At 41.9% G+C, this 26435-nt stretch overlaps 1 protein-coding gene and 1 long non-coding RNA gene across 3 annotated transcripts in view; one reads left to right on the top strand and one right to left on the bottom strand.

Annotated features, from left to right (window-relative positions):
* The window catches only part of KATNAL2 (katanin catalytic subunit A1 like 2), a 68333-nt gene that overhangs the window by 3827 nt on the left and 38071 nt on the right, over positions 1 to 26435 (bottom strand). Inside the window, exons 7-13 of one of the 2 annotated variants that reach the window (XM_025931209.2) lie at positions 25910 to 26008; positions 25624 to 25701; positions 22748 to 22846; positions 20676 to 20739; positions 20356 to 20474; positions 15099 to 15190; positions 12815 to 12925 (exon numbers count right to left, since the gene is read on the bottom strand). In XM_025931209.2, coding sequence (XP_025786994.2) covers positions 12815 to 12925; positions 15099 to 15190; positions 20356 to 20474; positions 20676 to 20739; positions 22748 to 22846; positions 25624 to 25701; positions 25910 to 26008 — 662 coding nt within the window. The remainder of the gene's footprint in view (positions 1 to 12814; positions 12926 to 15098; positions 15191 to 20355; positions 20475 to 20675; positions 20740 to 22747; positions 22847 to 25623; positions 25702 to 25909; positions 26009 to 26435) is intronic. The other variant, XM_086682901.1, reaches the window with a different exon arrangement.
* LOC147575604 (uncharacterized) overlaps positions 10245 to 26435 on the top strand; it is a 36733-nt gene continuing 20542 nt past the window's right edge. The window contains exons 1-7 of the long non-coding RNA XR_015242549.1: positions 10245 to 11081; positions 12823 to 12943; positions 16509 to 16649; positions 21744 to 22083; positions 22229 to 22347; positions 22897 to 22948; positions 25040 to 25157. This is a non-coding gene — a long non-coding RNA (uncharacterized LOC147575604). The remainder of the gene's footprint in view (positions 11082 to 12822; positions 12944 to 16508; positions 16650 to 21743; positions 22084 to 22228; positions 22348 to 22896; positions 22949 to 25039; positions 25158 to 26435) is intronic.

Raw genomic sequence — 26435 nt, 5'->3', positions numbered from 1 at the left:
TTAAAAATTTTTTTCATTCCAAATGTATTATTTGGCACTATTATGTAAAATTGAGCTTTCCCTCATTAATTGGGGCTCTTTGGTTACCTTGAATTACCATTCCTATTAACACATCATTTTGAGTGTGAATTTGTGAACTCTTTATATGTTAACATTTCAGGTTCCTAGAATTGAGGGAAACATCTATTTGATTTCCTAGGTATAAAAATTAGGAAATGCCTGCACGTTGGTCTGGTTTATCCATTAATAGAGAGTAACAGTGAAAGCATCATCACCAGATATTTCTCATTCATAAAAACACAGAATTTCCAGTGCATCTTCGTGTTCTTCTTACCTTCATCGTGAATCTCTGCCCTTTTAAATTGAAAAATGAAAATACCCTTTCAGGGAGCATATGTGAATCCTAACTTGGGGGGTGACCAGATTTCTTTAAAGATTCTGTCTTGCCTCTACCTGTTATTCCTCCAGTCCTGAGCTGAGAATCTATAGTCCGGGAGTGCTTTACCAGCAGTAACAATTACCTATTTCTTTTTTGTATTTGCTTTGTTCTTTATCAGCCTCACTCTGTTGAAATTCATTTTACATCAGAAACTTAGCCCCTCCCCCCCCCCACCCCCCAGCCATTCCCCCTCTCAAGGCCAACATTTCTGTTTAAGGCACAGGGTCAAGGAAACTTTGAAAACTCTAGGAAATTGTTTTTTTGCATTTGAGATATTAATATAGGCTGTTGCTTCAGTCGTACTTACTAAGTGGTGTGCACTGGGTTCAGCATTGTACAGATACTAACTCTTTAGACTCTCACACAACCCTATGAGGTAGGTACTATTTTTTTTAAAATTTTTTAACGTTTATTTATTTTTGAGAGAGAGAGACGAAGAGACAAAGTGTGAGCAGGGGAGGGGCAGAGAGAGGAGAAGACACAGAATGCAAAGCAGGCTCCAGGCTCTGAGCCGTCAGAGGGCTCTGACTCGGGGCTCCAACCCACAAACCGCAAGATCATGACCTTGAGCTGAAATCAGACACTTAACCGACTGAGCCACCCAGGCGCCCGGTAGGTACTATTTTTATATCCGTTTTAAGATGAGAAGACTGAGGCACAGAGATTGAGTAGCTTGCTTGAGGTCAGAAAGCTAGTGAATGGTAGCAGTGGATTTGGACCCTGAAGTGAGACTTCAGAGCCTGTACCTAAGGGACTTGTCTGATGGCAGTATAGTAACAGCAAGTCGACTGCCAGCTCATGTCACGGTGAGATTTCAGAACCTTGGGAACAGAGAGAGGAGTATAAAAGTTTCCAGGGAGAAAAAAACAGGTTCCATATACAGGATCAGTAATAAGACTTCTCATCAGCAATGTGAGACACTAAAGGAAAATAGAGTAACTAACTAGAATTTCAATAAAAATTTGGAAAAAAATTAAAAAGTGTTTCTAAAAAAAATAGAGCAATGCCTTCAAACTTCTGAGGAAAAATACTTTCCAATGTAGTATATATATTAATCAAACAATTAAGTTAGAGGATAGAATAAAGATGTTTTCAACACTAAAAGTGTTTAAAAGCCTATTTACCTTCCATTGCACCCTTTATCAGGAAAGTGCTGGAAGACCAAAGGGAGAGGGTGAACCAAACCAAAGGGCTACGTGGGATTCAAGAAACAGAAGGAAGTCTCCAGGATGATGAGGTGAGGTCCCAGGGTCTCCTGATCTACTGGGTACAGAGGATCATCAGGGCAGTGTGGTGTTGGCAAGAAGGTTCTGGTAGACATGTCTCCAAGAAGATGAAATTGATAGGAGAGCTGGCATGTTTGAATGAATCCACAGTGGATTCAGACAGCAGAGTGTGGTGGCTGAATCGGAGGAGCAGGTGAAGTGCGTTGGAAAGGAAAGGAAAGGAGGGGAGGGAGGGATAATTTAATAGGGGTGAAACCACGAAATTCACATTTTAGGAATTCAGTTCAGCAACACTGACCATTTGACAAGTAAGTGTATTGTCGCTGCTATGTCTCCGATACACAGAAATTAGTAAGACAGACTCCCTACTTATAAGTAACTAAAGGCAATACAAGGGAGGTTCTGGCCGTGGACTTCAGGGATGTTGGTCCTGTAAACTTCAAAGATAAACCTGGGACTTGAGATCAGACTGAAACCCAACAAGGAACAGAGACTACACTGAAGGAAATTACAGGGCTGGGGGTGATAAGCAGTTGCCATATTTCTCTCAAGGCCTTTACTTGGACCAGCTGCCCCTTCTGCAAAGGCAGGGACTGCAGAAGGAAGGTTCTTTTGTAGGGGTACCTTCTCCTGGGTCTCCCCATCCCATCCTGAGTGACTTCTGATTGAAAGGAAGACCAGAGCCCCAGAATGCCTTAGGAAAATGGAGTCACGCAGGAGGCGGGAAAACAATACCTCACGATAGATGTCTGTATTGATCAGCTAATGCCCTAAAGCAAGAGATTTACCTCAAAACTACTTGTGGGCACAAAATAAGTGCAACTCTCTGACAGCCAGGTCTGATGAATGCACTTTTAATGACATCAATAATAATATAATCATACAAGGGAGGAAACAAAGGACAAATGGAATGTACCCAGGAATTATTCTTTCTGCCAATATATTTATATGAAGAAATTTAACGTGTGGCAAGCAGAAAACACTCCCTTCAGCTCTTACATTTTGATTTTTGACTAGTTATTCTGTTCTCATGCCTCCTTTACTTGGATTATCTGGTATTTTCATCACCTCGGAAGGCCAAAGCAAACTGCGAGAGTGACGCGAGACACAGCAAAGCCTCACAGGCCTCAGACCCTGGCTGCTGGACTTCTGCTCACCGGCCTCCTAGGCAGTTACCTGGGCTCCAAGGCCTTGCACCTGAGCACCCCAGCTTCTGTGCCAAACCTTCAGGGCCTTTCCCCGGCTCTTTGCTTTTTTTCTCCCCTGTTAAACCGTGTGGTTCCTGGGACAGAGATAATTCCAAATTTTACAGAATTTGGAAACAGCCTAGTTCTTTTTCGCTCGTTCAATAGTTAAAACATACGAAGTTCAAACTATCTCAGCATGGTAGGAGGAAAGGAACCTTCAGTTCTGTAAGCAGTCTTTGCAGAACGTCCATGACCGACATGGAGTGATCATGGCGGCCCGAAGGGCAGGGTAAGGATGCAGTATTCTGTAGTGGAGAATGGGGAGCCAGTGCATAAAGCACTAAAAGTTACTTTGCCTCCCTCCCAGAACCCCACATAAGCTGACTTGTATCTACATTTCCCACTTGGGCCAAACTGGGCTGTTTGCTGTTGTCTGAATCCACCTTTTGCCATCCTACCTGAGCTGCTGCTCAAGCTATTTTCTTCCACTTTGCCTACCAAGAGCCAAGTCATTTTTACAAGCCCAGTTCAAGTGTGCTCCATTCCATAAAGGCTTTTGCTTTTCTTTTAAATTTCTGTTATCAGGGGTGCCTGGGTGGCTCAGTTGGTTAAGCGTCTGACTTCAGCTCAGGTCATGATCTCGCAGTCAGTGAGTTGGGAGTCCCACAATGGTGTCTGTGCTGACAGCTCAGAGCCTGGAGCCTGCTTCGGATTCTGTGTCTCCCTCTCTCTCTGCCCCTCCCCCACTCACACTCTGTCTCTCTCTCTCAAAAATGAATAAATGTTAATTTTCTGTTATCAGAAATTGCCTCTTCCCTATACAATTCTATTTTACTTATTGTTTGTACCATTCACATAGTACTGCTATATCCCCGTCTCATTATTTGTGTTTATATCTCATTCATTGTCCCATTAGCCAACTTCCAGAGGCCAATGATCATGGACCGTATTTCTTGAATTCCCCATCCATCCATCATGCCGAATACACAAACTACATGCTCAATAAATACTATTTGGATGAATGCATGAACTCTTGGTGCAGGGCTACCGGCTTCATGTAAAATGATCTGCTTCCTTAAAGCCCAGCATTTATTCATGAAGGTCTATATGCTTTGTTGAAAATTAGCATTGCATAGTCATTTGTTCTAATTAATAGAGAAAATCAACATCAACTGGAGCAATGGGAATAAAATTTTCTATTTTCATCTCTGGTGAAAATAAGGGAAACAATGATTTTGGGGGATGATTCATCCAACTCACTTGGCTGGGCAATGCTTTTGAAGATGAACTGAAAGATGTAGTCTCCATGTGGGGCCTCTTATCTCCAGAGACTCCGCTGCTCATTCTCAGGACTGAGCTCACAAGCCTGACACAAGAGGATCCAGCGGTAGAGTCTAGAGCAATTGTTTCAGTTTATGCGCTACTGACATTTGGGTTAAGAGCATCATTTCTTTATAATAAAGAATGAAAAGTATTCCTAATTACCACAATACCAATGAAGAAGATATATTCCCATTACTCTTGCCAACAAATATATTATCAATAATTGAGGGGGGGGAATGGGAAGATTCTGTTTCCAACAAAATGAAAAACTCTAGATATCCAGAAATCTCTTGTTATAAAGCCCCATTAAAAATGATGAGTTAGAGGCGCATGGGTGGCTCAGTCAGTTGGGCGTCTGACTTCAGCTCAGGTCATGATCTCATGGTTCCTGAGTTCAAGCCCCACATCGGGCTCCGTGCTGAAAGCTCAGAGCCTGGAGCCTGCTTCGGATTCTGTGTCTTCCTCTCTCTCTCTGTTCCTCCCCTGCTTGTACCCTGTCTTTCTCTCTCTCTCTCTCTCTCTCTCTCTCTCTCTCTGTCAAAAATAAATAAACATTAAAAAAAATTTTTTTTACATGATGAATTATAGGAAACACCTTCTGAATACACAATAAATGAGCCCATAAGGAAGCAAGGCCAAATTCTTGAGGACCAAAAATGAAGAGGAAGCTGAAAATCAACACTGAGCAGTTGAAGTTGAAGCTGTGGCTTACTTGAGGTATTTGCCTCTTAGTTACAAAAAGGTTTAGATTTGAAAGTTTACATGTGGGATAACACAGAAGGCCTTGGTCCCATTCAAGATGGGAGGTGGAATCAAGGCCCATCACATAAAACAACGAGGGCACATCCTCTATGAAAGGGTGGGTTAGAAAAACATGCCCACTACTAAGGAAGGAACAGGAAATCTGCACATGAGGGTAGGAAGAAGTCTGCCTTCATAATTCAGAACTACAGACCTACCCTCGCTGGCGTGATCAAAGAAACCCAAAGCTGAGGAATTAGCTTCAAGTGGTCGAAAGCTTGACACAGTCAAATACAAATTTTCTCTGGAAGGGCACATGGAAGACCCACAGATTGAGTCTGCTTCGTTCAATGTAAGGTCACCATCCAATAGAATTAGACCCCACTGATCTGGAGCATAAAATAGATGTGTTTGAGATGTATGAAAAGATAAAAGGGAATCAACGAGAAGAGACTTTCACTTCTGGCCAAGATGGAATAGCCCATCCTCGTACAACCAAAAATCTCTGGATATGATACAGCAGACAAACACTGGGAAACACTGAAAGGTGGAAAGAGGGAGGACAGGCTAGGCACTTCAGGACTTGAGGGATCACGTGGCAGTGGCTTCTCTGGGTTTTCTTTTTGCTTCTCGTATATCCCCGATGGGGTACTGGAGAAGCCTGGGCCCCAACACTGCTAACATGCACAGACAAAAGGCCATTTTCTTTTTCCAAGGGACCGTGAATAGGAGGTCTGTCAGGGCAGAAAATCTTTTTGATAATACCTGCCCTACTCCAGCCAAACACCAAAGAAAAAACTGCTCCCCCACCTAAGTGTGTCTGTGGGGCTGATCTGGGAGCTGAGTCATGGTGGGAAGAGCATGGCTCAACAGGCTGATGCCATATTAAAACCCTCAAGAGAAAAGAAAAATCAAGTAAATCATGGCCCACCCATACAGTGGAATTCTGTATGGGATTGGGTAGATTTTCAAAGTGGTCCACAATCTATGACGTGAAAGAAAAAAGAAACACAGGCCATCTAACAAAATAATATGCATCCATAGGATGATCACATTTTTAATTTTGTGTATGTGCGTATATCCTGTACACACAGAAGACTCTGGAAAGATATCTTTCCAAGGTACAGTTACAGGGGACTATTCACTCAAGCAATACTGAGGCATATACAATATTTTATGAATTTGTATTACTTTTCTGCATAGCCCAAAACAGTAAAACTATTTCCTCCTTTGGGAAAAAAAAATTCCCACAGAAAGCTACACAGGCAATAAATGATAACAAATAACCAAACCATTTTCACCAGATGGGTATATACAAAGATGATAATACTTGTGTCACAGTGGTAAAATTATGAGTACTTTTTCCCTAGCACTTACATTTCCTATAAAACAGTTGTATTTTATAATTTGTAAAATTTGGTTTAAAAAAATTTTTTTAATGTTCATTCATTTTGGAGAGACAGAGTGCAAAAGAGACAGAGACGGAGTGCAAGCAGGGGAGGGACAGAGAGAGGGAGACACAGAATCCGAAGCAGGCTCCAGGCTCTGAGCTGTCAGCACAGAGCCCGATGCAGGGCTCAAACTCACGAGCCGTGAGATCATGACCTGAGCTGAAGTCGGAGGCTTAACCAACTGAGTAATTTATAACATTTGGTTTTAAAACCTATATTTCAGGTGCGCCTGGGTGACTCAGTCAGTTAAACGCCCAACTCTTGGTTTTGGCTCAGGTCATGATCTCACAGTTCATGGGATTGAGCCCCGCGTCAGGCTCTGCACTGACAGCGTGGAGCCTGCTTGTGATTCTCTCTGTCCTTCTCTCTCTGCTCCTCCCCGGCTCACATGTGCGTACTCGCTCTCAAAATAAACTCAAAAATATATATAGTTCATGTGTCAGCCTGTGCCATTAAGAAGAAAAAGTAATGCCCAATAGGCCAGGTTGAAAAAGATTTGTGTCTGATGGAACCAAGCAAACTAAGGAAGGTGTGAATGGGACAAGGGCAAGGTTACTGCTAGCAATCTCCTGCTCAGTCAGTCCCATGCCTTCCCCATTGCACCTACCAAATCCTGCACCACACACTTCTTTCCTGCTTGTGTTGGAATCACTCATCAACCTCATGTGGAGGATCATGGACTTACTATTATTGCAGGGGATAGTGATATTATGTATGGACAGAAGCAACGTCAAGCAAAACAATTTGACCACTGGTAGACACAAAAATACAACGAAAGATGAAAAGCCTGCAAGCGTGACTGAATGCAGTTACAACGAAGGATGCAATCATCAGATCAGAGTGAGTTCAGGCAAACCACTGTTTCCCAGAGCATTCTCGAATGGAACACTGGCCTTGTAAGATGCTCCTTGAGGAAAGGACTCTTGGATCATATACGTGTGGAAAGTCCTGCTTTCTCATAGCTACTTTTGGAGAGTCACAACACCCAATGACATCTTAAAGACACTGAGTAGTCCTGTCGTGGGGGAAACCAGTTGAACGGTCTGTAATTCAGTATCTCTTGAAATTATTAGATCACTAGATTCTATTTTTTTTGGGGGGGGGGTGGGGGGATAATGCTGACCTGTGGCAGACCAGTCTCAGAGAAATGTTGATCCAGAGGGTAATGATGGTGAAGGCATGAGACTTTCCCCTGGAGCCTATGAAATGCGTGAAGATACTGTGGAAGGAACTGAGGTTCTGTATGCTGAGCTCTTCAATCACATGCACACACTTTAAAGAAATATCATGCCAGAGAGGAGGCAGTTCATACAGGAAGAAATCAGTTTACATAGGTAAGTTCTTGCACATCCCCAGTGCAATAATCTCTTGGATCTTATGCTTTCCTCTGAATATTAGGATTTGGGTTTGTTTGTTTTTAATCCAAAATTTGGTCATACCCAGTGTTTGATTTTTTAAGGGATAATGAATTTTCTAGCCCTTCTGCAATGGTAAAGAAGAGATGAGTTTCATCATACCTCACACATAAAATTTTCACACCTTAGTTGTACAAACTATCATCAAGTTAACTAGACATCTAAAGATAGCATTTGCCTTAATGGCCCTGTTCGGTATTTTGTTTCCCTCTGGACTCTTCGGTCTGAGTTTGTGAATACCTAACAACTGAGGCGGGTCAAATTAGCCCCAATTGTGCTCACTAAATATTTCTTACGTGGCTGTTATTTTAATGATAATATTACAAATGCAACATTTGTTATTCTTCTCAATGCTTATTCACGTTGCTTATTCACTCATTGGCTTAGTGACACAGATGTACTATTATTTCTTGCTTCCTTCTTGTCCTATGAGAGTGTAGATGAGCGAAGGTGCTCCTCGGAGAAGAAGCACTGAATAAAAGATGGGGCACGCCATCTCACTGCGGAGAAGGGAGAAAATGACGAACCCTTTGGGACAGAATGTACTCCTCTAGGGAAAATGATAAGTTAGCGAGTAGTAAACAGTAGCCTCGTTCCCTGAAAGATGCTACAGATGAGCATTACCACTAACCAACCAACCATAAAGAATTTCTTCTGGGATTTTAAGATTGGGTTTTTATATAGTTTGGTATGATTTAGTTATTTCCCCCAGAAGGACAGTGTGCTTTAATCAGACAATTTTATTCCCTCATGGAAGACCCTAAAGCCAAGATAAAGGTCTGTCCCAAAGCCTTGATAAAAATGCAGTATTTCCTCATAAACGGACCTGGGCAATATGTAGCAAGGGACTTAAAAATCATCCTTATCCTTTTACACAGTAATCCTAATTCCAGAAATCTGCCCTAAGGAAATAACCAAATTTTGGTCAAAGATTTTGATTCAAGGAAGTTCATTTCAGTGTTATTTATAATAGAGAAAAAGTTGGGAGCATCATATATGTTCAATAGGAAAGGAATGATTAACTAAATTGTGGTATATTCACATGTGGGAATTTTGGACAGCCATTACAAAATCCAATTTTCAAGAATTATTTAATGACTTTGGAAATGTTCTCACTCTAATGTTAAGTAATGAAAGCAGGACACTAGTGGGAATACAAAATGTACAACCTCTATGGAGGGAAATTTGGCAATCTCTACTATAATTTCATGCACATTAACCCTTTGACCCAGCAATTCTATTTCCAGGAACCTATCCCAAAGATATACTGGCAAATACACAAAGTGGTATATGTGCACCATTACTCACTGTAACATTATTCATAATAGCAAGAATAGGAATAACCCGAATGCCCATCGTCAGGTGATTGGGGTAGATTATCAGAGGTACAAAATGGAACATACACAGCTATAAAGGGAATAAGGAAGAACTTTATGTTCAGAATATTTGGTTAAGAAAAAAAAAATCAAGATACAGACCAATTTATACGATATGCCACCTTTTGTGTGTGTAAACCAAATTCACTTATTTTATGGTGTTAGAAAGAACAAACAAAAAACCTTATGAGTTCACCTGTGGGGCATGTGACAGTTGGTCTCTATATAATGCCTGTCACTTACTTCTGTTGAGTGAGTCTCAACCGGGGATAGTTTTGCCCCCCAGGGAACATTTGGCAATGTCTGAAGACAAATTTGGGCTGTTACAATGGGGAGTCATGCTACCGGCATCTAGTGAGGAAACCCCAGGGGTGCTGGGGGCCTCATACAATGCACAGGGCGGCGCCCTCAGCCAACAGTTATGTCAGTAACTGGCCCAAAATGTCAATAGCGCTGACATTGAGACATCCCAAATTAGCACTTCCATCCTGGGCCACGTGTGTACCATTTTCCTCATCAAAATGTTGCTGTCCTGAGAGTATTGGTATTATTACAGAGAAACTCTGTTACACACACAAATACAAAATAGATCTATCTACACATTAGGATTAGGTGAATATTAATTGTATTAATGTTAAGAACTGTGATTTTCCCAATTAGAGAAAAGCTATGGCTATAAAATCAAATAATTTCACTAAAACTCTTGTAATCTCACATTTGAATGAGCGATACTGGTATGGATTCATTATTTGCCCCTTTTTAAACCTGTGTATTTCCCTAGTTCTGTCCAGTCAAAAGGCTAAGAAGCAATGATAACCCAGTTAGCAAGGAGCACCCCTAATTGTGAAGTTTCAGTCTCTAAATATTATTTTTCCCATTAAAGGATATGATGAGCACAATTCAGAAAATTTAGACATATTACAGGACAGTCTCCCTGGCAGCAATCAAGGCAGTGGTAACTAAGGGGAAAAAGGCGGGGGGGGGGGGAGGGGGAGTCTGTTCTAGATTAAAGGAGACTTATGAGAACAACCAATTACAAAATGCAAAGCTTGTTTGGATACCAGTTCAGCAAATCAATTCTAAAAAGACATTTTGGAACAATATGGGAAATCTGAATATAAACTGGGTATTTGATGATATGAAAGAATCACTGTTAATTTTGTTGGGTATGATAATGGCATTGTACAGTAATATAAGAAAATGTCCTTTTTTATTTTTACTCTTTCAATGTTTATTTTGAGAGGGGGGGGAGAGAGAGAGAGAGAGAGAGAGCACATGAATAGGGGAGGGACAGAGACAGAGAGGGAGAATCCCAAGCAGGCTCTGCACTGTCAATGCAGAGCCTGATGTGGGGCTTGAACTCACAAACCGTGAGATCACAACCTGAGCCGATAATCAAGAGTCAGATACTTAACTGACTGAGCCACTCAGACGTGCCGAAAATGTCCTTTTCAAAAAGATGTATAGTAAAATATATTTGTGAGAAGTAACATGACAATCTGGAATATACTTTAAAACATTGCAGCAAAACGAGGGAGGGGGCAAGAATAGATTATATCAATCAGGCAAGATGTTAGTTACTGAAACTGGGAAATGGTGCTTTTTCCTCTTCTTTAGTGTCTGTTTGGAGTTTTTCATACTAAAAAGTTTTTTAGAGCCCAGCATTGCTCAAGGACAGATCCAAAAGAACGTATCTTTTTTAATTAAAAAAATTTTTAATGTTTATTTATTTTTGAGAGAGACAGAGTGAGCAGGAGAGAGGTAGAGAGACAGAGGGAGACACAGAATGTGAAGCGGTCTCTAGGCTCCAAGCTGTCAGCACAGCCCAATGCGGCACTGGAACTTGGGAAGGGCGAGATCATGACCTGAGCCGAAGTGTGACCCTTAACTGATGGAGCCCACCAGGCACCCCTGGATCCGAAGGTACGTTGTAATGATGCAAGCAAAGCCCAAAAGCATGTGTGTATTTGCCATTTGCCATAATGAGGGGCAATTCTTTTGGAAAAGCCCTTCTAAGCTTCTTTAATTTTTTATTGTCTTTTTTTTTTTTTTCTTCTCAGACCATTTTATGTGGGGTTTACCGAAAATGATCACCTCAGGGGACTTGTGGCAGCACAGAAACTTCCTCAACAAAACCCTAGGTGTTCACTGGCAGTAGAAGTTTCTCTATCCTTCTAGAAAATGTGTAGGTCTCCCCGGGGGGCACAGACGGTCCAGGAGTCATGCACGAAGCTTCAGTTTCCACGCACCCTCCCCAGCTGACTCCCACAGTCACCCCGGGACAAGAGGAATGTGGTTATGACCAACCCCACTGCAAACAGCTGAAGCAACAGAGGTCCTTTCTCGGAGGCATTTCGCAATCGTTTATTTGAATGATAGTTCTCTGTTTGGACTCCACTGTAATATTTGTATATAAATGCCTCTACCATGAAAACATAAGATGCTGATCACCTTACACATTAGTGCAGTCTTATAAATTTGAGGGGAGGTGGAGCCAGGCTGAAATTAGGAATATATTTAAAATAACAGATTCCACATGAATGTCATCATCTCTTTGCAGTGACTTCTTTGGGAGCCTAGATGACCAGCATGCACAACAGCACGCACAACATTCATCTTTGAATGTAGAAACACAAATGGATGGGGTGGGGGTGGGGGAACAGTGTCACAAGTCCCAGCTCTGTTGCAGATTTGCTGTTGACTTTGGGTGGATTGACCTTCCTTGACCTTGGACCCTACCTGCAAATGGGAAGAACAACATTTCCTTATCTGTCTCCTGTTTTACCTGCCTCAAAAGAGATAATGTGTGTGAAAATTATATTCTTGGGACTATAAAGGAATTAGAGTTATTTTTTAAATATACTCTCCAAGTAGATAGTTTTCCCTAGTCAACATCTCTTATTTCCCAATTCTACTTCTAGAATTGTTCTTTAACCACTCTGGGATACAGCTTGAATAAAACACTCAGAGAGTAGATTATATTTTCAATTAGAGATTATTTAGCTTCCTATTTACTATGTAACATTAAAGGTTTTCCTCCTAATTTAAAAAAAGTTTGATTTTAATACTGTTAAAGAATAAACATATTATTTCTGGAATATTCCTGAGTCCTAAAGATTTTAGCATTGTATTAGTTCTCTGCCAAAGCCCTGCATAAATACAGTAAATAATTTGGCTTTAAACTCAAAATGTCCATTGAAAAATTTTTTTATGTTTATTTCTTTTTGAGACAGGGACAGAAAGAGACAGAGCATGAGTGGGGGAGGGGCAGAGAGAGAAGGAGACACAGAATCTGAAGCAGGCTCCAGGCTCTGAGCTGTCAGCACAGAGCCTGACATGGGTCATGAACCCACGAACCATGAGATCATGACCTGAGCTGAAGTTGGACACTTAACCAACTGAGCCACCCGGGTACCCTTCAAAATGTCCATTTTAAGTATTGCTAGTGGTAGGCCTGGCTTATGTTCCTTCTTTTAAGGCAGATTCTTTCATGGTACAGATAGCAAGGACTTAGGCCTTGACCAAGAAAGACTTCAGATTAATCTTCCAGGGCTGGAACCAAACATTGAGACTTTGCCCAAACTGGGCAATATAACGTCTTCATCTGTACTCAGTGTCTCATGGAAATGCATTTAAAATGTACTAAGATCTCTTACCATGGCAGGTTAGAAGCTGCTAAGACAAACACAAGATCTTCTGAGCGAGCCAGCCCGTCCATCTGCACCAGTAACTCTGTCTTCATCCGGAGGCTTCCTTCATGTTCTCCCCTACAGAGAGACACAGAGGTGAGGTTCTCCCAGGACAGAGTCTTTGCTTCCAGGACAAGAGTGGCACTCACAACATTGATTCAGTGCCTGTAGGACAGGTTCCTTGCCTCATTCCCGGGAGCCACTCGTAGGAGAGTTGAAGGAAACGAGTAGTTTGGTATTATTTTCACATAGAGAGTGAGAGAAAGGAAGTAAATGAATATAATGACGACACTGAGAAGAAAACCAAAAATTGGCAGTGAACTAGAAAATAACTAAAGGGCAGACAGTACTACGAATCGATTGAACACAGCCAGGCTGGGTCTCTCTGTAGTAGTATTATTTGCCCTTTGTAAAAACGGATAATTGAGAATAATCCTTTCATTTATACAGCAGGCATGAAAGTGCTTTTATACACCATAGTTCTTTTCATATAATTTATGGATATACTCTATTGAAGAAGAGAGATAAGCTACTGCATTGAATCTATTTCATTCTCTTCTAATAAAAGGCACGATAACGACATGGAGAGTATGTTTTCCTTGCACAGCCTGCTGGGGCTGTCTGCTGTGCAGATTCACCCTCCAAGCCCCACCTCCACCGCAGCCAAAGACCATCCCGCCATGAAGGAGCTCACTCCAGGACCTAACAATCTAAACTGGCTCTGAATCCGGACTATATTCAGCAGGCTCTCCTTCCTCTTCACTTGTATAGACTGAGTTAAAAGGACAAAAAATGCCTTTCTTGGACAACACGACATTCAACTTCTCCTCTCTGGGCATGTGTAGTGGCAGCATCAGTTAGGTATGTGTTTTTGTTAAGAACTGTACCACTCACTGTCAAACTACCTTTTCCCAAGAGAAAGGATAGTCTCACAGTATAGTTATGTATTTATTTAGGATTTACCGATACTTATTCTTTTCATATGACCCAGGAAGTTCTCAGAGCACCTGCCTTTATTCCCTGACTCTAGTTTTAGGGGTCAAGTTCCAGGCAAGGAAGCTGCCATTCAGTGTAAAACTCGGAGTACAGTCAAAGGCAGGAGATAAAGCTTCCAAATTAGCCATTCAAAGCTGTGGGAAACCCCAGGAATGGAGATTGACAAAGTGAATGTAAGAATGAGTGCACAGTTCACTCTGGTAGGGCAGGCCAGGTGGGCTGGGTCTTTGCAGACAGAATGACCACTAAGGTGGTCTGGTGGGTGCCTATCCAGGTGCCTGTGCATGTCTGCCTCTGTCAGGTCCTGTATAGAGAGGCAGAGCATCTAGCCTGAGGCTGACAAGCACCCATGAAGCCATGGAAATTGTCCCATTGACCTCAATGCCATCAATCCCATGCATCCTGGGTGCATCCTAATGGTTGCTTTTCCCTGTTAGGAAAATGATTTCCAATAAGTAAAATTTCATAAATTATAGTTGTACTTCCAAGAAGTTGAGTATTTGCCTTTTATCACTATTAGTTCTGCCTTGATGATGGTCCGTCCATGAGAGGCCATTAATAAATGCCGCTGTGTTGAGATTTCCCAGAGACCTGTTTTTCCAAGCCAGGTTTAGTAAGAAGTTTCAAAGAAGAATACTTCTGATGAAGACAGAAAGAGTTTCTTAAAACACACACACACACACACACACACACACACACACAAGGCTCACTGTAGCCTGAGATGTGTTCTTTCCTGCTGGGGATGTTAGTGGACACTTAATCTTTAGAGGTAACATATGTGACATATTTAAAATCAGACAGGCTGACCCACCACCTGATGTCACAGAAAAGTGGTGGCTTCCCTGGCCTCACACACTTTGTCGAGAGCTACCTCTTGGGACTTGGCCTTTGCAGCCCCATTCCCCACAGGCAGCCCCTCTGGCTCCAGAGGAGGTGGTCACGAGCAGCTATTTTGAGCCAGCGAGACCGTTATGGCAGCCTGGGATCGTGGGGCTGGGTGATCTTCAGGCCTGAAAACCACTCTGTGGGGAAAGGGGGAAGGGAGGATGACATTTCCTCCGGTTATAAAAACTACTTAAATCAGCTATTCAGTTAACAGGATCTAATTTAAAGACCTTTCCATGTGTCTGCAGAAAATTTGTGGGCTTATTAATAGGCTCATTCTGCTGGTAAATGTCGATGGGCTTCCGACCATCAAACACACTTACAAGAGGGGAGAAGTGATGACCGAAAAAAAAAAAACCCTGTCTGTTACCCAGGAGCCGTGCCTCTCTGACTCATCACTGACTCCAACTCGTCCAGGAAGATGGTGGAGGGGGCGTGATAGCGGGCGAGTTCAAATAACACCTGGGTGGGAGAGAAGCAACCACATGTTCAAATTCATATAGTTAAGTTAAAGTTCTCAGATGCTCCCAGAGATTAAGAGCTTAGAATGGCTGTAATGTTAAGTATTTATGCTGCACTCCGTTCTTTCATAATAACTTTATAATCATTACTCCTTAGCACAACCCCATGGGGTTGGACGGTCCAATTATTTCCATTTATCACTTGACAAAATTAGAGCCAGAGAGAGTTAGTGGTTAGTTCAAGGTTACTAATCATAAGTGGGAGAGCTTAAGCTAAAACTCAATACCTGAGCTCTAGTTGGTTAGTTAGCCCCCGAGACTCCCTGCCAATAACATGTTCCGTATGGACAAAAAAGCCTTGGGATATGTAAAGTCATTTAATGGTTTTCCCTCAACCTTTCAGGACAATGAGAGAGGGTCATTCTCAGAAGGAAGAATTGTAGGGGAAGGATACAGTTCCAGTTATGGGTAACAAGAAGAATTTTGCCCCTTTCTGCTCCCCAAATTACTCCACGGGGTCCTTATGCCACTCCAAACACTGTTGTTTGGTAGGTTCAGGTACTTTGAAGGAATTTAAGGCAATTCCCAATTGAATAAAATGTTCCATTCCAGAATAAAATATTATAGACTGAACAAGAACAGGAAAACAGCCAGCAAAAGAACAGACATATAAAAACAAAATAAAGAGCTCTAAAGGGAGATGTGGTAGTGATGAAAAGAGTATAAAAAACTAAAGCTTTTTTTTTTAACCTTGAAACTGATCTCTTGAGCATCATATACAATTCTTCACTGGTTGATCGGAGAAAGCAGTAGAGACTTAGAAAAGAATAGAGGTTCTTTAATAGGCAAAGGGGATTTATTCTCCATGTCACTTAGCGCTAGCAAAGTATCACAGAACAAATCAGAGGAGAAGAGCCCAGAAAAGGCCAGATTGTGTTTTCCTGGATAGTGGCAGGTTACCCCTTGCCAGTCTCCCCGTCACTGAGTGGGAAGTCCCTCACCTTCACCACTGCTTGTACGTGTGGTGCACCCATGCTCATGAGCAAGTATTTTCCTTTCACAGAATCCTGTTTCATTCAGCCAAGACAGTTGGCTCAGCCTAATGAACTGAGAGAACAGTGTCAACGCCCGGACACCCATCACGAATGCCTTTTAGACACGATAGTGACGCGCTCATTAGAAGCAAGCAACTTGTTTTCCTTGTCACAAAAAGAAAAGCCCCAATACAGCTGATATTAAGGGTGATTACAATAGCAGCAATCTACCCAATGAAAAGTGGAATATCAGAACTCTTTCATAGAACCATACATGTTTTTAAGGTGCTCCCCAAGGTGCAGAGAGACCAAGGGGCCCTATGAGACCAAACGCCCAGTTGGAAGGAGAACCGCATCCGGACCCTGTGTCTCCATATTGACCATACCACTGCTGTTCCCACTGCCAAAGAATACATAGAACTCCAGGTAAGTGCGCTGGAAGCGTTAGTCCAAAATTTTCAAAAGTACTTGGAGGAAGTTAAATCCTACAACTAGGGGTGGGGGTGGGGGAGGGTGTTGAAAGATGTAAGCACCAACAGGTGTGTGCATTTGCTAAAGAGACCACTCAACTATTCAATAGCATCAATTCCTAGGAGGCATGAACATTAGGAGGGGAGGGAGGAACATAACCCAAGGGTTCCCTATAAATAACTCTTTGATTGGAATAGGAAGAGAAACAAATGGTAGGAAAGCTTCTCTGATGTAGAGGAAGGTCCTGAAGGGTTCTCTTTATCTGAAAGCTTCATAGTAAAGATTTTGACAGCATGACCAAGATTTTCCTGAGGATCCTTCCAAGAGCTCAGAAAAGAATTTCTGAGACGATAGAGGATGAGATCCCTCAAGGTTAGGAGAGGTTATCTGTTTTCCCTTTGAATTACTTTTTAATTTTTTTTTTTAACGTTTATTTATTTTTTTGGGGGGACAGAGAGACAGAGCTTGAACGGGGGAGGGGCAGAGAGAGAGGGAGACACAGAATCGGAAACAGGCTCCAGGCTCTGAGCCATCAGCCCAGAGCCTGACGCGGGGCTCGAACTCACGGACCGCGAGATCGTGACCTGGCTGAAGTCGGCCGCTTAACCAACTGCGCCACCCAGGCGCCCCTGAATTACTTTTTTTAAATATCCAAAACCAAAAGTGCATTTCACAAAAAAAAAAAGGAAATACAAATATCTTCTAAACCTATAAAAAGATGCTCAAGTTCATTCAGAGTTAAATGCATATTTGAGCACTGAAATATTAATTTCACTATCAGATTGGCAAAGATTTTTTTATTATTTTTAAAGATTTTTTAAATGCTGATTTATTTTTGAGAGAGAGCACAAGCAGGGGAGGGGCAGAGAGAGAGGGGAACAGAGGGTCCAAAGTAGGCTCCTTGCTGTCAGCACAGAGTCCGACTCGGGGCTCAAGCTCACGAAACACGAGATGGTGACCCGAGCCAAAGTCGGATGCTTAACTGACTGGGCCGCCCAGGTGTCCCAAAGATTTCTAAATTTGGGTGGTACACAGTGTTGGCCAGGGTGGGGGAAGCAAACACGCACACCATTTATGGGTGTAGAAGCTGGTGCAACCCTGTTGTCAGGCAATTTGGCAATCAGTGATCTTTCATTCTCTCTGACCTAGCAATTCTACTTAAGAGAAATCATCTTACACTACTATATACGCAAGGACATGGATATGGTAAGATTGTCTGCTGTAGCTTTGTTCATGATAGCAGGAGGCTAGAAACAACCTGTTGTTTACATTAGAGATAGCCATTAAGAAGAGACTGGTTAAATACATTTTGCAATGAACATTCCATGCAATGAAATCTGATACAGACTCATAAAAGAACATGTTCTGTCTACAATAGTGTGGAACAATATTCAAGTTATATTGGTAAGTGTGAACAAAAACAAAAGTTATAGAAGGATATGTGTAGTATGTTCCTACTGACATTTAGTAAAGAAGGAAGATATAGATGCAGTTGTTGGTATTTATATAAATATGATAAATGTTCTGGAAGGCTGCACTAGCAACTGTAGCAGTTGCCCCTGGGGAGAAGGTTCAGGGGTCTATATGCCCTTTTGTATCTTTTTTTTTTCAAAATTACGAATTATTTTTAAAATATATGGGAAAGGAGGGGGAGAAATTGAGGAAGGAATCATTTCCTCACCCCTAGAATTTTAACAAAATAATTCTGAAGCAGAAGAAAACTTTAGTTAAATAAAATGCTCACACAGAATAGAGAGTTCTTGTTAAGTGACTTTTCTGGCTATCCCACATTAAACAAGACAATTCTTTTAGTAGTTTCAATCTTTGTTAAGGATATTCATAAAATATTTGAATTCGTTCTTCTGTCTAAGGAAGTCCTGTCCAGAGAATATAATGTAATCTTTCTTTGAGCATCTTGCAGTGTTTTGAGCGCATAGTTGTAAACACCACTTTTTCATGACAGGAGATGAATCTAAACTGAGTCTGGGGGCATCTCCTAAGGGTTTTAGTGTTCCGCAGCAAATAGAAATGGAATGTTAAAAAAAAAATCTTCGGGGGCGCCTGGGTTAGCATCTGACTTCGGCTCAGTTCATGATCTCATGGTTCATGAGTTCGAGTCCCACGTCCTGCTCTGTGCTGACAGCTCAGAGCCGGAGGCTGCTTTGGATTCTGTGTCTCCCTCTCTGTCTCCTGCTCAAGCTCTGTCTCTCTCTGTCTCTCAAAAATAAATAAACATTGAAAAAAAAATAACTATTATATATGAGAATACTATTTAGGAGAAAATTCAGACCAGAGAAAGAGGTCTAGAAATAACAGAGATGGCAAAATAAGCTGACCAAAAAAAAAAAAAAAAAAAAATCTTCAGGCTGATGATTTTATAGTTAGTTGGATTTCAGCTCATTGAAATCAAGCTAACTAGAATCACATGGAACCCCAAAATTGAGGAACAGGTGAGTTCAAACCCTATCTTTGGACCTGGCACTAAGTTAGACTCAAAGAACAAAGAAACAGATGTCAACATGGATTTCTACAAATTACAATCTCGATGGGGTGATAAGAATTCGTAGGGGCCCCTGGGACCCTCAGTCGGTTGAGCCTCTGACTCTGGATTTTGGCTCAGGTCATGATCTCACGGTTTATGAGGTCAAAGCTGCATCGGGCCCTGTGCTTACCGAATGGAGCCTGCTTGGGATTCTTTCTCTCCCTCTCTCTCTCTGCCCCCTCCCCTGCTCATGCTTTCTTGCTCACAAAATAAATAAATAAACATTCAAAGGAAGAATTTATAAAAACTTACACATTTGAAGTAACTTGAGAAAAGTATCAAAGTAATAAATAATAGGTCATTTTAGGTAAATCAATCCTATAAAAATATTCTATTATGACTTCCAAGTAAGCCATAATATTTTGAAAATAAGTCATCTAAGGGAATGTAACCTAAGCAAAATATTTTAGAGTAAATTTCTTTTCAGAAAATTTATAGTATTTACATTTACTTAGTATTGATTACTTGCCAGTCATTCTACAGAATTCAATAGTTTAACAGGATTTCTGAGAAGGACCCACTTTACATTGAGGAGTAAATCATAAACAGGTGTTCTCATAAGATAACTGGGAAGTATAGTAAAAAATGTTACATTATATTTTATATAAAATATACTTTCTATTTCTCTCCTAAGGAGAGAAAAAACTCTAAGGCTATGGGGCACTGTGGAGGAAAGTTGCTCAGACCATCTGAAAGAATAATTGTCTTAAATTTCTTGATTCTTTGAGTATGTAGTGTAGGGACTTGCAGACAGTAGCAGCCTCTCAAATGTTAACTGAATATACTGCACATGCTTAATAATAAATGCTTCTTGAATGAAGAAAAAAATATTCCACTTCATAAACAACCTTTTCCCCAGATTCCATTCCTAAGTTACATGAATCACAAAAGGACCATTGGTCAAATTCCCAAAGGAAAGGACATCATGTTTTGCTGATGGGGACAGGATTAATATCCACCTATAATAGTCAATCAATCCATCTTTTGGGTTTTTAGTAATCAAGATCCGGGATAAATTCTAACATATAAATCGCTTAAAAACAAATAAGCTCTAACATCATTTTGTACCACTGTATTCGTTGGCACTTATTCTGAAAAAACAAAATCAGGAATTCCTACCCGAACAAGTTTTTCTGAATCCCCTCTCCATTTGCTGACAATGGTAGACGCAGAAATGTTAAAGAAGGTTGTTTTGCACTCCGTGGCCACAGCTTTGGCCAGTAAAGTCTTCCCTGTACCTAGAGACACATGGGGATGAATTGTGAGCAACACTTGAACTCCATTCCTCTGCTAACAGATAGAAGTCAGTGTCACAAGAAGTCGGTGAAAAAGGAGATGGTTACCTAGCGGTCATTAGCCCCAGTGCTGAATGAGGACAGGACAAGTCGTCATCCACACACACACTTAATATCAAGACCCAAACAGAACGATTCCTTTACCTGGAGGGCCATAGAGCAGCAGTCCTTTCCAGGGGGAGAGAATTCCTGTAAACAGCTGTGGGTACTATGGAAACAAGGAACAAAGAAGAGGTTTGGTATCCGTATGTCAGCCTACACACCCTCAGCACAATCAAACGAAGCCAGAGTGAAACACAGCACAATTCAGACAGTCAGCCTTTTTTTAAGGCTGGCTGCTTCTATTTACATCATATTTATCCCAGGTTGACTTTCACACTTGATAGAAATGCGTGGCTTAATATTTGTGGCTTTTTACAAGAGCAGTTTTGTTTTGTTTTGTTTTAAGGAAAAGAAAGGCATACGTGGGTACTTTTCTTCTCCATTACAGTAGTTATTGCCTACATACATAACATCATTTCCCCCAGGGGTCTATATACAGGGTATTTGGCAATCTTTTGAATGTTGTGAACAGGGAGTGCCCTTTAAGATAAACACCAGAACCGACAAAGGTGTGTGCGAATTAGGCATGAAGCTATGGTGAAGCCTGATTTAGAAGCTGGGAACCTTGGTGCTGAATGCATTAGGAGACACTGACTCCAAACAGGACATACATGAACTTTAGTGATTCTCTCCCGTTAGTTCAAATTCAGACAATCTGGAGCATAGGTAGAGTTGACAGAGAACAAGGAAGAAGGAAAAACAATAGTATGATTATAACTAGCTATTAGTTTCTTGCTGATGCTAATGTCAAAATCTCGATGTCATCACATACAGAGCTTATGACACTATGGAGATAACACATCCAGAGTTTCAATGAGATGTCCTATCCTTTCCAGAAGACTTGTATTGTAGAGCCATTCAGAGGAAAGGGTGAATAAATTCCCACTAGTTCTGAATACCAGCATATTTTTTACTCCCATGTCAGAACACAGAAAGAAAGAGAGGGGAAAGACATTCCAAATTCATTGATTTTTGTCTCATTAGAATAGAAGCAGCCAAAAATCAGGGGCTGCATGGGCTCAGTGGTAATAATAAGTAGGTTATTCAATACAATAAATTTGTTATCTTCACTGGGGAAGATCACAGAAAATGGCCGCAAATTATCTGCAGCTCCTCCCACCACATGAATCTGGACTTGGCCTTGTGACTTTGGCCAATGAGACATCAGCAAGTAGAAGAAGAGACGTGGGAGATGCTGTTGGATTGGGACCTGCCCTTTCTTGCTTCTGTCTGGGAACCCTCTGTCACCATGGGAACAAGACTCGGTCTGCCTGCCGGAGGATGAGAGGCACGTGGAGAAGTCTCAGTCGTTCCGTTTATTCCAGCTTTCCCAGCCACCCTGGCTGATGCCCCGGATGTGGGAGTGAGTCCAGCCAGTATCATGTGGCAAAGAGATGAGCTGGCCCTGCTGGGCCCAGCCCAAACGGCGTACCCCCACAGGCGCACATAAGTAAGTGATGGTTGTTTTTCTAAGGTGCGAAGTTTTGGGGTGGTCTGTTTTACAGCCACAGCTATGTGGTACACTGACCTTCTCAGTACCACAGTTGTAAACCCACCATGGAAAGTCCCGTTTTTCTATTTTCTTTCCTGTTTAGTGAACCACTCTGCACAAAGACTTGTCAGGAATAAGCAATGAGCACAACACGGTGGCTTTCCTGCTGGTGCCCTGGAAGGGGCTGTCTAGTCCTTACAACCAGTCAAAGCAAAACCCCAGGTGATGTGGGTATTGGGGAGGGTAGGCAGTAAGATGTATAGAAGCAAAGTGAGAGGCCCTCTCCTACAGGAGGTATTTCTGCTATAATACGTATATTTTTAGGGAGGCAGGCTAATTTGAACCTATCTATAGCAACTGGCAAATCATATATATTAGAGTCTTAGATCTTAAATGATCACTTGAACAGACACCTGCCTTGAACCAATATGTAACATGATTCCAAATTGCCTACAACGGACTGGGCCTTGGTACTCCAACGTTTAACCAAATACTGTGACACAGGCAAAAAGTTAACTTGATGGCAGAAAAACATCCTGTCCTCTTCCTGATGGGTGCATGACATACAGTTTGTCCAATGGATAATGAACAGAAATACCCCCACGAGGCTTCCCATCCTTACCCTTATAGGGTACACGACAGCTTCTTTGACTAACTGCTTGGCTGCATCGAGTCCAATAATGTCATTCCACTTTATGTTTGGACTATGGAGATAAATGTCCTGCAATGCACATTTGATCATTTTATTAAAACTAGTGTTTTCCTCCACAGCTGTAATAAACACAGGAGCAGCAGAATAGTTGACTTACAATAGGATGGAAAGGTGATAAAAACTTTTCATGTTAGATATACGTATATATGCATATTGTAATCATGGGCTAGCTCACTAAATGGATGCCATGAACATATTCAGTGATTTTTCCCTGAAGAAGATATTGGTGATACAATATGGTACTTTTAAGAGGGGAAAAAAAAATCTCCTAACGATGGACTATACCTGTCTTCAGTTAATAGCAAACCGTGCTGATTTACGGCTGTAATCAAAGAGGCTACAGAATATGCCTTCAAATTACATTGGCTTTGACTGCAAAACATAGTTCCTAGCCAGTGCCTGGCTCCCCTTGCTCCTTGCTCTCTCAAACGCTTTCTTAATTTGTGGCCTAAGAGAGATCACGCTCCTCTGAAACCAATTTCTCTTTTTCCCTAGTGATCACCCCTACTTTCCATCAGGAGCAATTGCTCCTACAAAATTCAAGGAAGCCAACAACCGGGCAAAAGTGCGGTCTGCCCTCTCCTTGTGGAGCCCTGTAGCAACCATCTGGGGCAATCAATTAAGGCCGGTTTTACTGATAATTCATTTAAAGTTTCCAAACGTCAATTTCACAAGCCACCTCGGAACAGTCACTCAGGGCCTTTCTCAGTAGGAGCTCTTTCAGGCAAACTGAGTAACTAGTGTGTTACATCAAAAAAAAGAAAAAGCTCCCTCTTTCAAGTCATTCTGAGTGACCACAGAACAATCTGGGAACTAGTTTTATGTGTATTTAATTTTTAAATAAACAATACACGCACATGGTTCAAAAACACACGTTTTCAATGCCCCCACCCCTGTTGCCTGTCTCTCTGTATCCCTCTGCCACGGGTGACAACTTTTATTAGAGAAACTATTCATTCAAGTGATTTTAGGCATGATCCATTCCTGGACGGGATGGCAGCGAAAGCACATCTATCTTCCAAAATCTTGGGAGAACCCTCCCTGTCTTTAGACAGTGTATCTGCCTGCTAGCCCACCAGCCACTCACATTCTTACTACCACACTTTCTTAGAAGAAGCTTGGCACACAGTGGGGATTGATCTACCCTGGAACTCAAAGCAGCCATAGATAAAAGCAGTATTCCTTGCCCTCTTCTAGAGCTGACATTGAGTTCCACATAGCAGTACTTAATTTCCCAATGGGAAGTTCCTCCTCATAGCCGCAAAACTTATCAGTCAGAACTCAACAGGACTGCCTCGTGAGGTGGTGAGCTCCCCAACACTGTAAGCATTCAAGCAGGGACTGAACGACTACTTCCTGTGGCACTGTAGGAAAGATGCCAGGTGGAATCATTTCAGGCCACTTCTCTACACTTCTGTTATCATTAGTTATGGTATCCTATTGCAGAAACAGTAACAAAAAGGATATTTTTCTCTGCTCTCTGGTGCATCCGAATTACCACAGCCTGGCTCAATCCTCATCCTCTCTCACTGGTAATAACTTGAGAGCTGCTCTCCTTATCTCTATTTCTTTGATCTCCATCCACCACACTGTCATCAGGACATCTGAGTAGCCCATTCTCCCGATGGACACCTTTCAAAGATTCCGCATGTCCTCCAGACAACTTCCAATGCTGGGCTAGTGCTCACTATGCCCCTAGCTCAGGAACTCTGGCCTCTCTCTGCAACCCCGTTCCCCACCACTCCTTGGGGCTCATTCAGCTCAAAGCAGTACGATTTCACAGTGTGTTTGGCCCAGAACCCTCCACCCTCCCTCTTCTACTTTTTCACGTGCCTATTTCTTACGTGTCTTCTTCCCTAGTACTTTCCCCACCCTTTGGCACAAAACACCCCTCCTTTGGGTTCTCCAAGTGCACCTTACCCATGGGATGAGAGACTCTTTCAGGCAAGGACTGTGTCTGATTTGTTCATCTTTGTGTTTCCAGCCCCCACCGCGTGCTTGACACCTAATAGGTGCGGTAACAGCTGCGGAACTGAACAGCCAGAGCTGGGGAACCCTTAATTACTGCAGAATAGCTGTGCATTTTTTGGAACATATTAAACATCTCTCCGAGTCTGCCTAGGTTGCAGTCTTTCATTAAATATGAGATCGCTGGATATCAGATAAATAGCCTATAACTCAGGAATCTATTCTGTTCCCAAGGAACTTGCCCAAAGTCACACAGCTAGAAAAAGAAGGATGTAGAAATCAAATCCAGGTCAACTGATTCCAGAGCCGGTATCGTTAACCATGAGACTCCACTGCCTTTAAATTCTGAAGGGTAAGCTTGAAATTCAGTAGTCTGGATGATAAGCTCTTTCCTGCTAATCTTGTTTTTCATGGAAATTTCCAATTATGAAATCATCAGACTCCCAATATCTCTGTTTCTAGACTTTGTTTAAACAAGACACAGACATGCTCTTTCCTTCTCTAAGAGACTTTCTCTCCTTAACTGTTGGCTCTGCTCTAAAACCTTTCACCTGTCCCTTGCCTTTCAAGTCTGTTTCCCTTTTGGTTTTCTTGGCCTCTGTAGTGAGATGGTGGGCTCTTTGTATTGTAATTTTATGATTCTATAATTTATTTATCATGCATTATTGTGCCTCTAAACAATATGAGTGCCTTTGCAAGTGGGGGCACTTTATAAATAAATGATCATATTTATTGTTATTAATAAAAGAAGCAGCCCACAATGCTCCAGGAGCCCCGATCCGCCTCCGTAAATTTGTGAATTGAATATCAGATCTTACCCGGCTCACCACGGCTGCCAATTCTCGCATCTCACTATTCATGCCAATAAATGCACTCAGAGGTTTCAACAATCGTTCCTGATGATGAGAACAGAAAGTTTTACGTTACAATATTGTTCATAACTTAGAAAGCAAAACAGGATGCGGATCTCAGTGACATAAATGGTGGCAGATAGCTGTGACCTTTGAGTTGATCTCAAAATTTCTCTGGACTCAAAATTATACTTCTAAAGTTCGTCCTGATGTTGGTAGTTTGCAAGACGAATGTCACGTCTTAGCCACTTACTGAGGGGTCTGGGTTACAGTCAAGGCTGTTCAAGCCAACTTCGCTGGTTGCTCCTTTGATGGCATCTGTGAGCAGCCCTCGGAAGTCAATGATTTGGCCCTGAAAGGGAGTAATGGTTATTTACACCATTAAAACATAAGAGAAGACAATCCTCAGTAGCTCAGCTTCTGTAAATCAAGACACATGTATGTACTTTGGTATGTAGGACACACAAAATGAAGCTTTGAAAAGAACCTGCACTGGGCCTCCTGGGTGGCTCAGTCACTTGAGTCCTGCTCAGGTCATGACCCTGGGGTCGTGGGACTGAGCCCTATGTCGGGCTCTGCACTAACCATGGAACCTGCTTAAGATTCTCTCTCTTTCTCTCTCTCTGCCCCTCTCTCTCTCTGCTTCCGCCCCCTCCCCGCTCACATGTGCTCACTCTCTCTCTAAAATAAAAAAAATATTTTTTAATAAAATAAAAAGAACCCGCACTAATAATGAACAAGATGATTTCCTCAAGTTGGGCACTCTAGAAGAAAAAATA

The sequence above is a fragment of the Puma concolor genome, chromosome D3 (genome assembly GCF_028749965.1).
Source record: "Puma concolor isolate L17-30 chromosome D3, mPumCon1.1.hap2, whole genome shotgun sequence".
In the NCBI taxonomy this organism is placed as follows: Eukaryota; Metazoa; Chordata; class Mammalia; order Carnivora; family Felidae; genus Puma; species Puma concolor.
The sequence above is the reverse complement of the archived record's forward strand: the minus strand, read 5'-3'. Positions and strand labels throughout refer to the sequence as shown.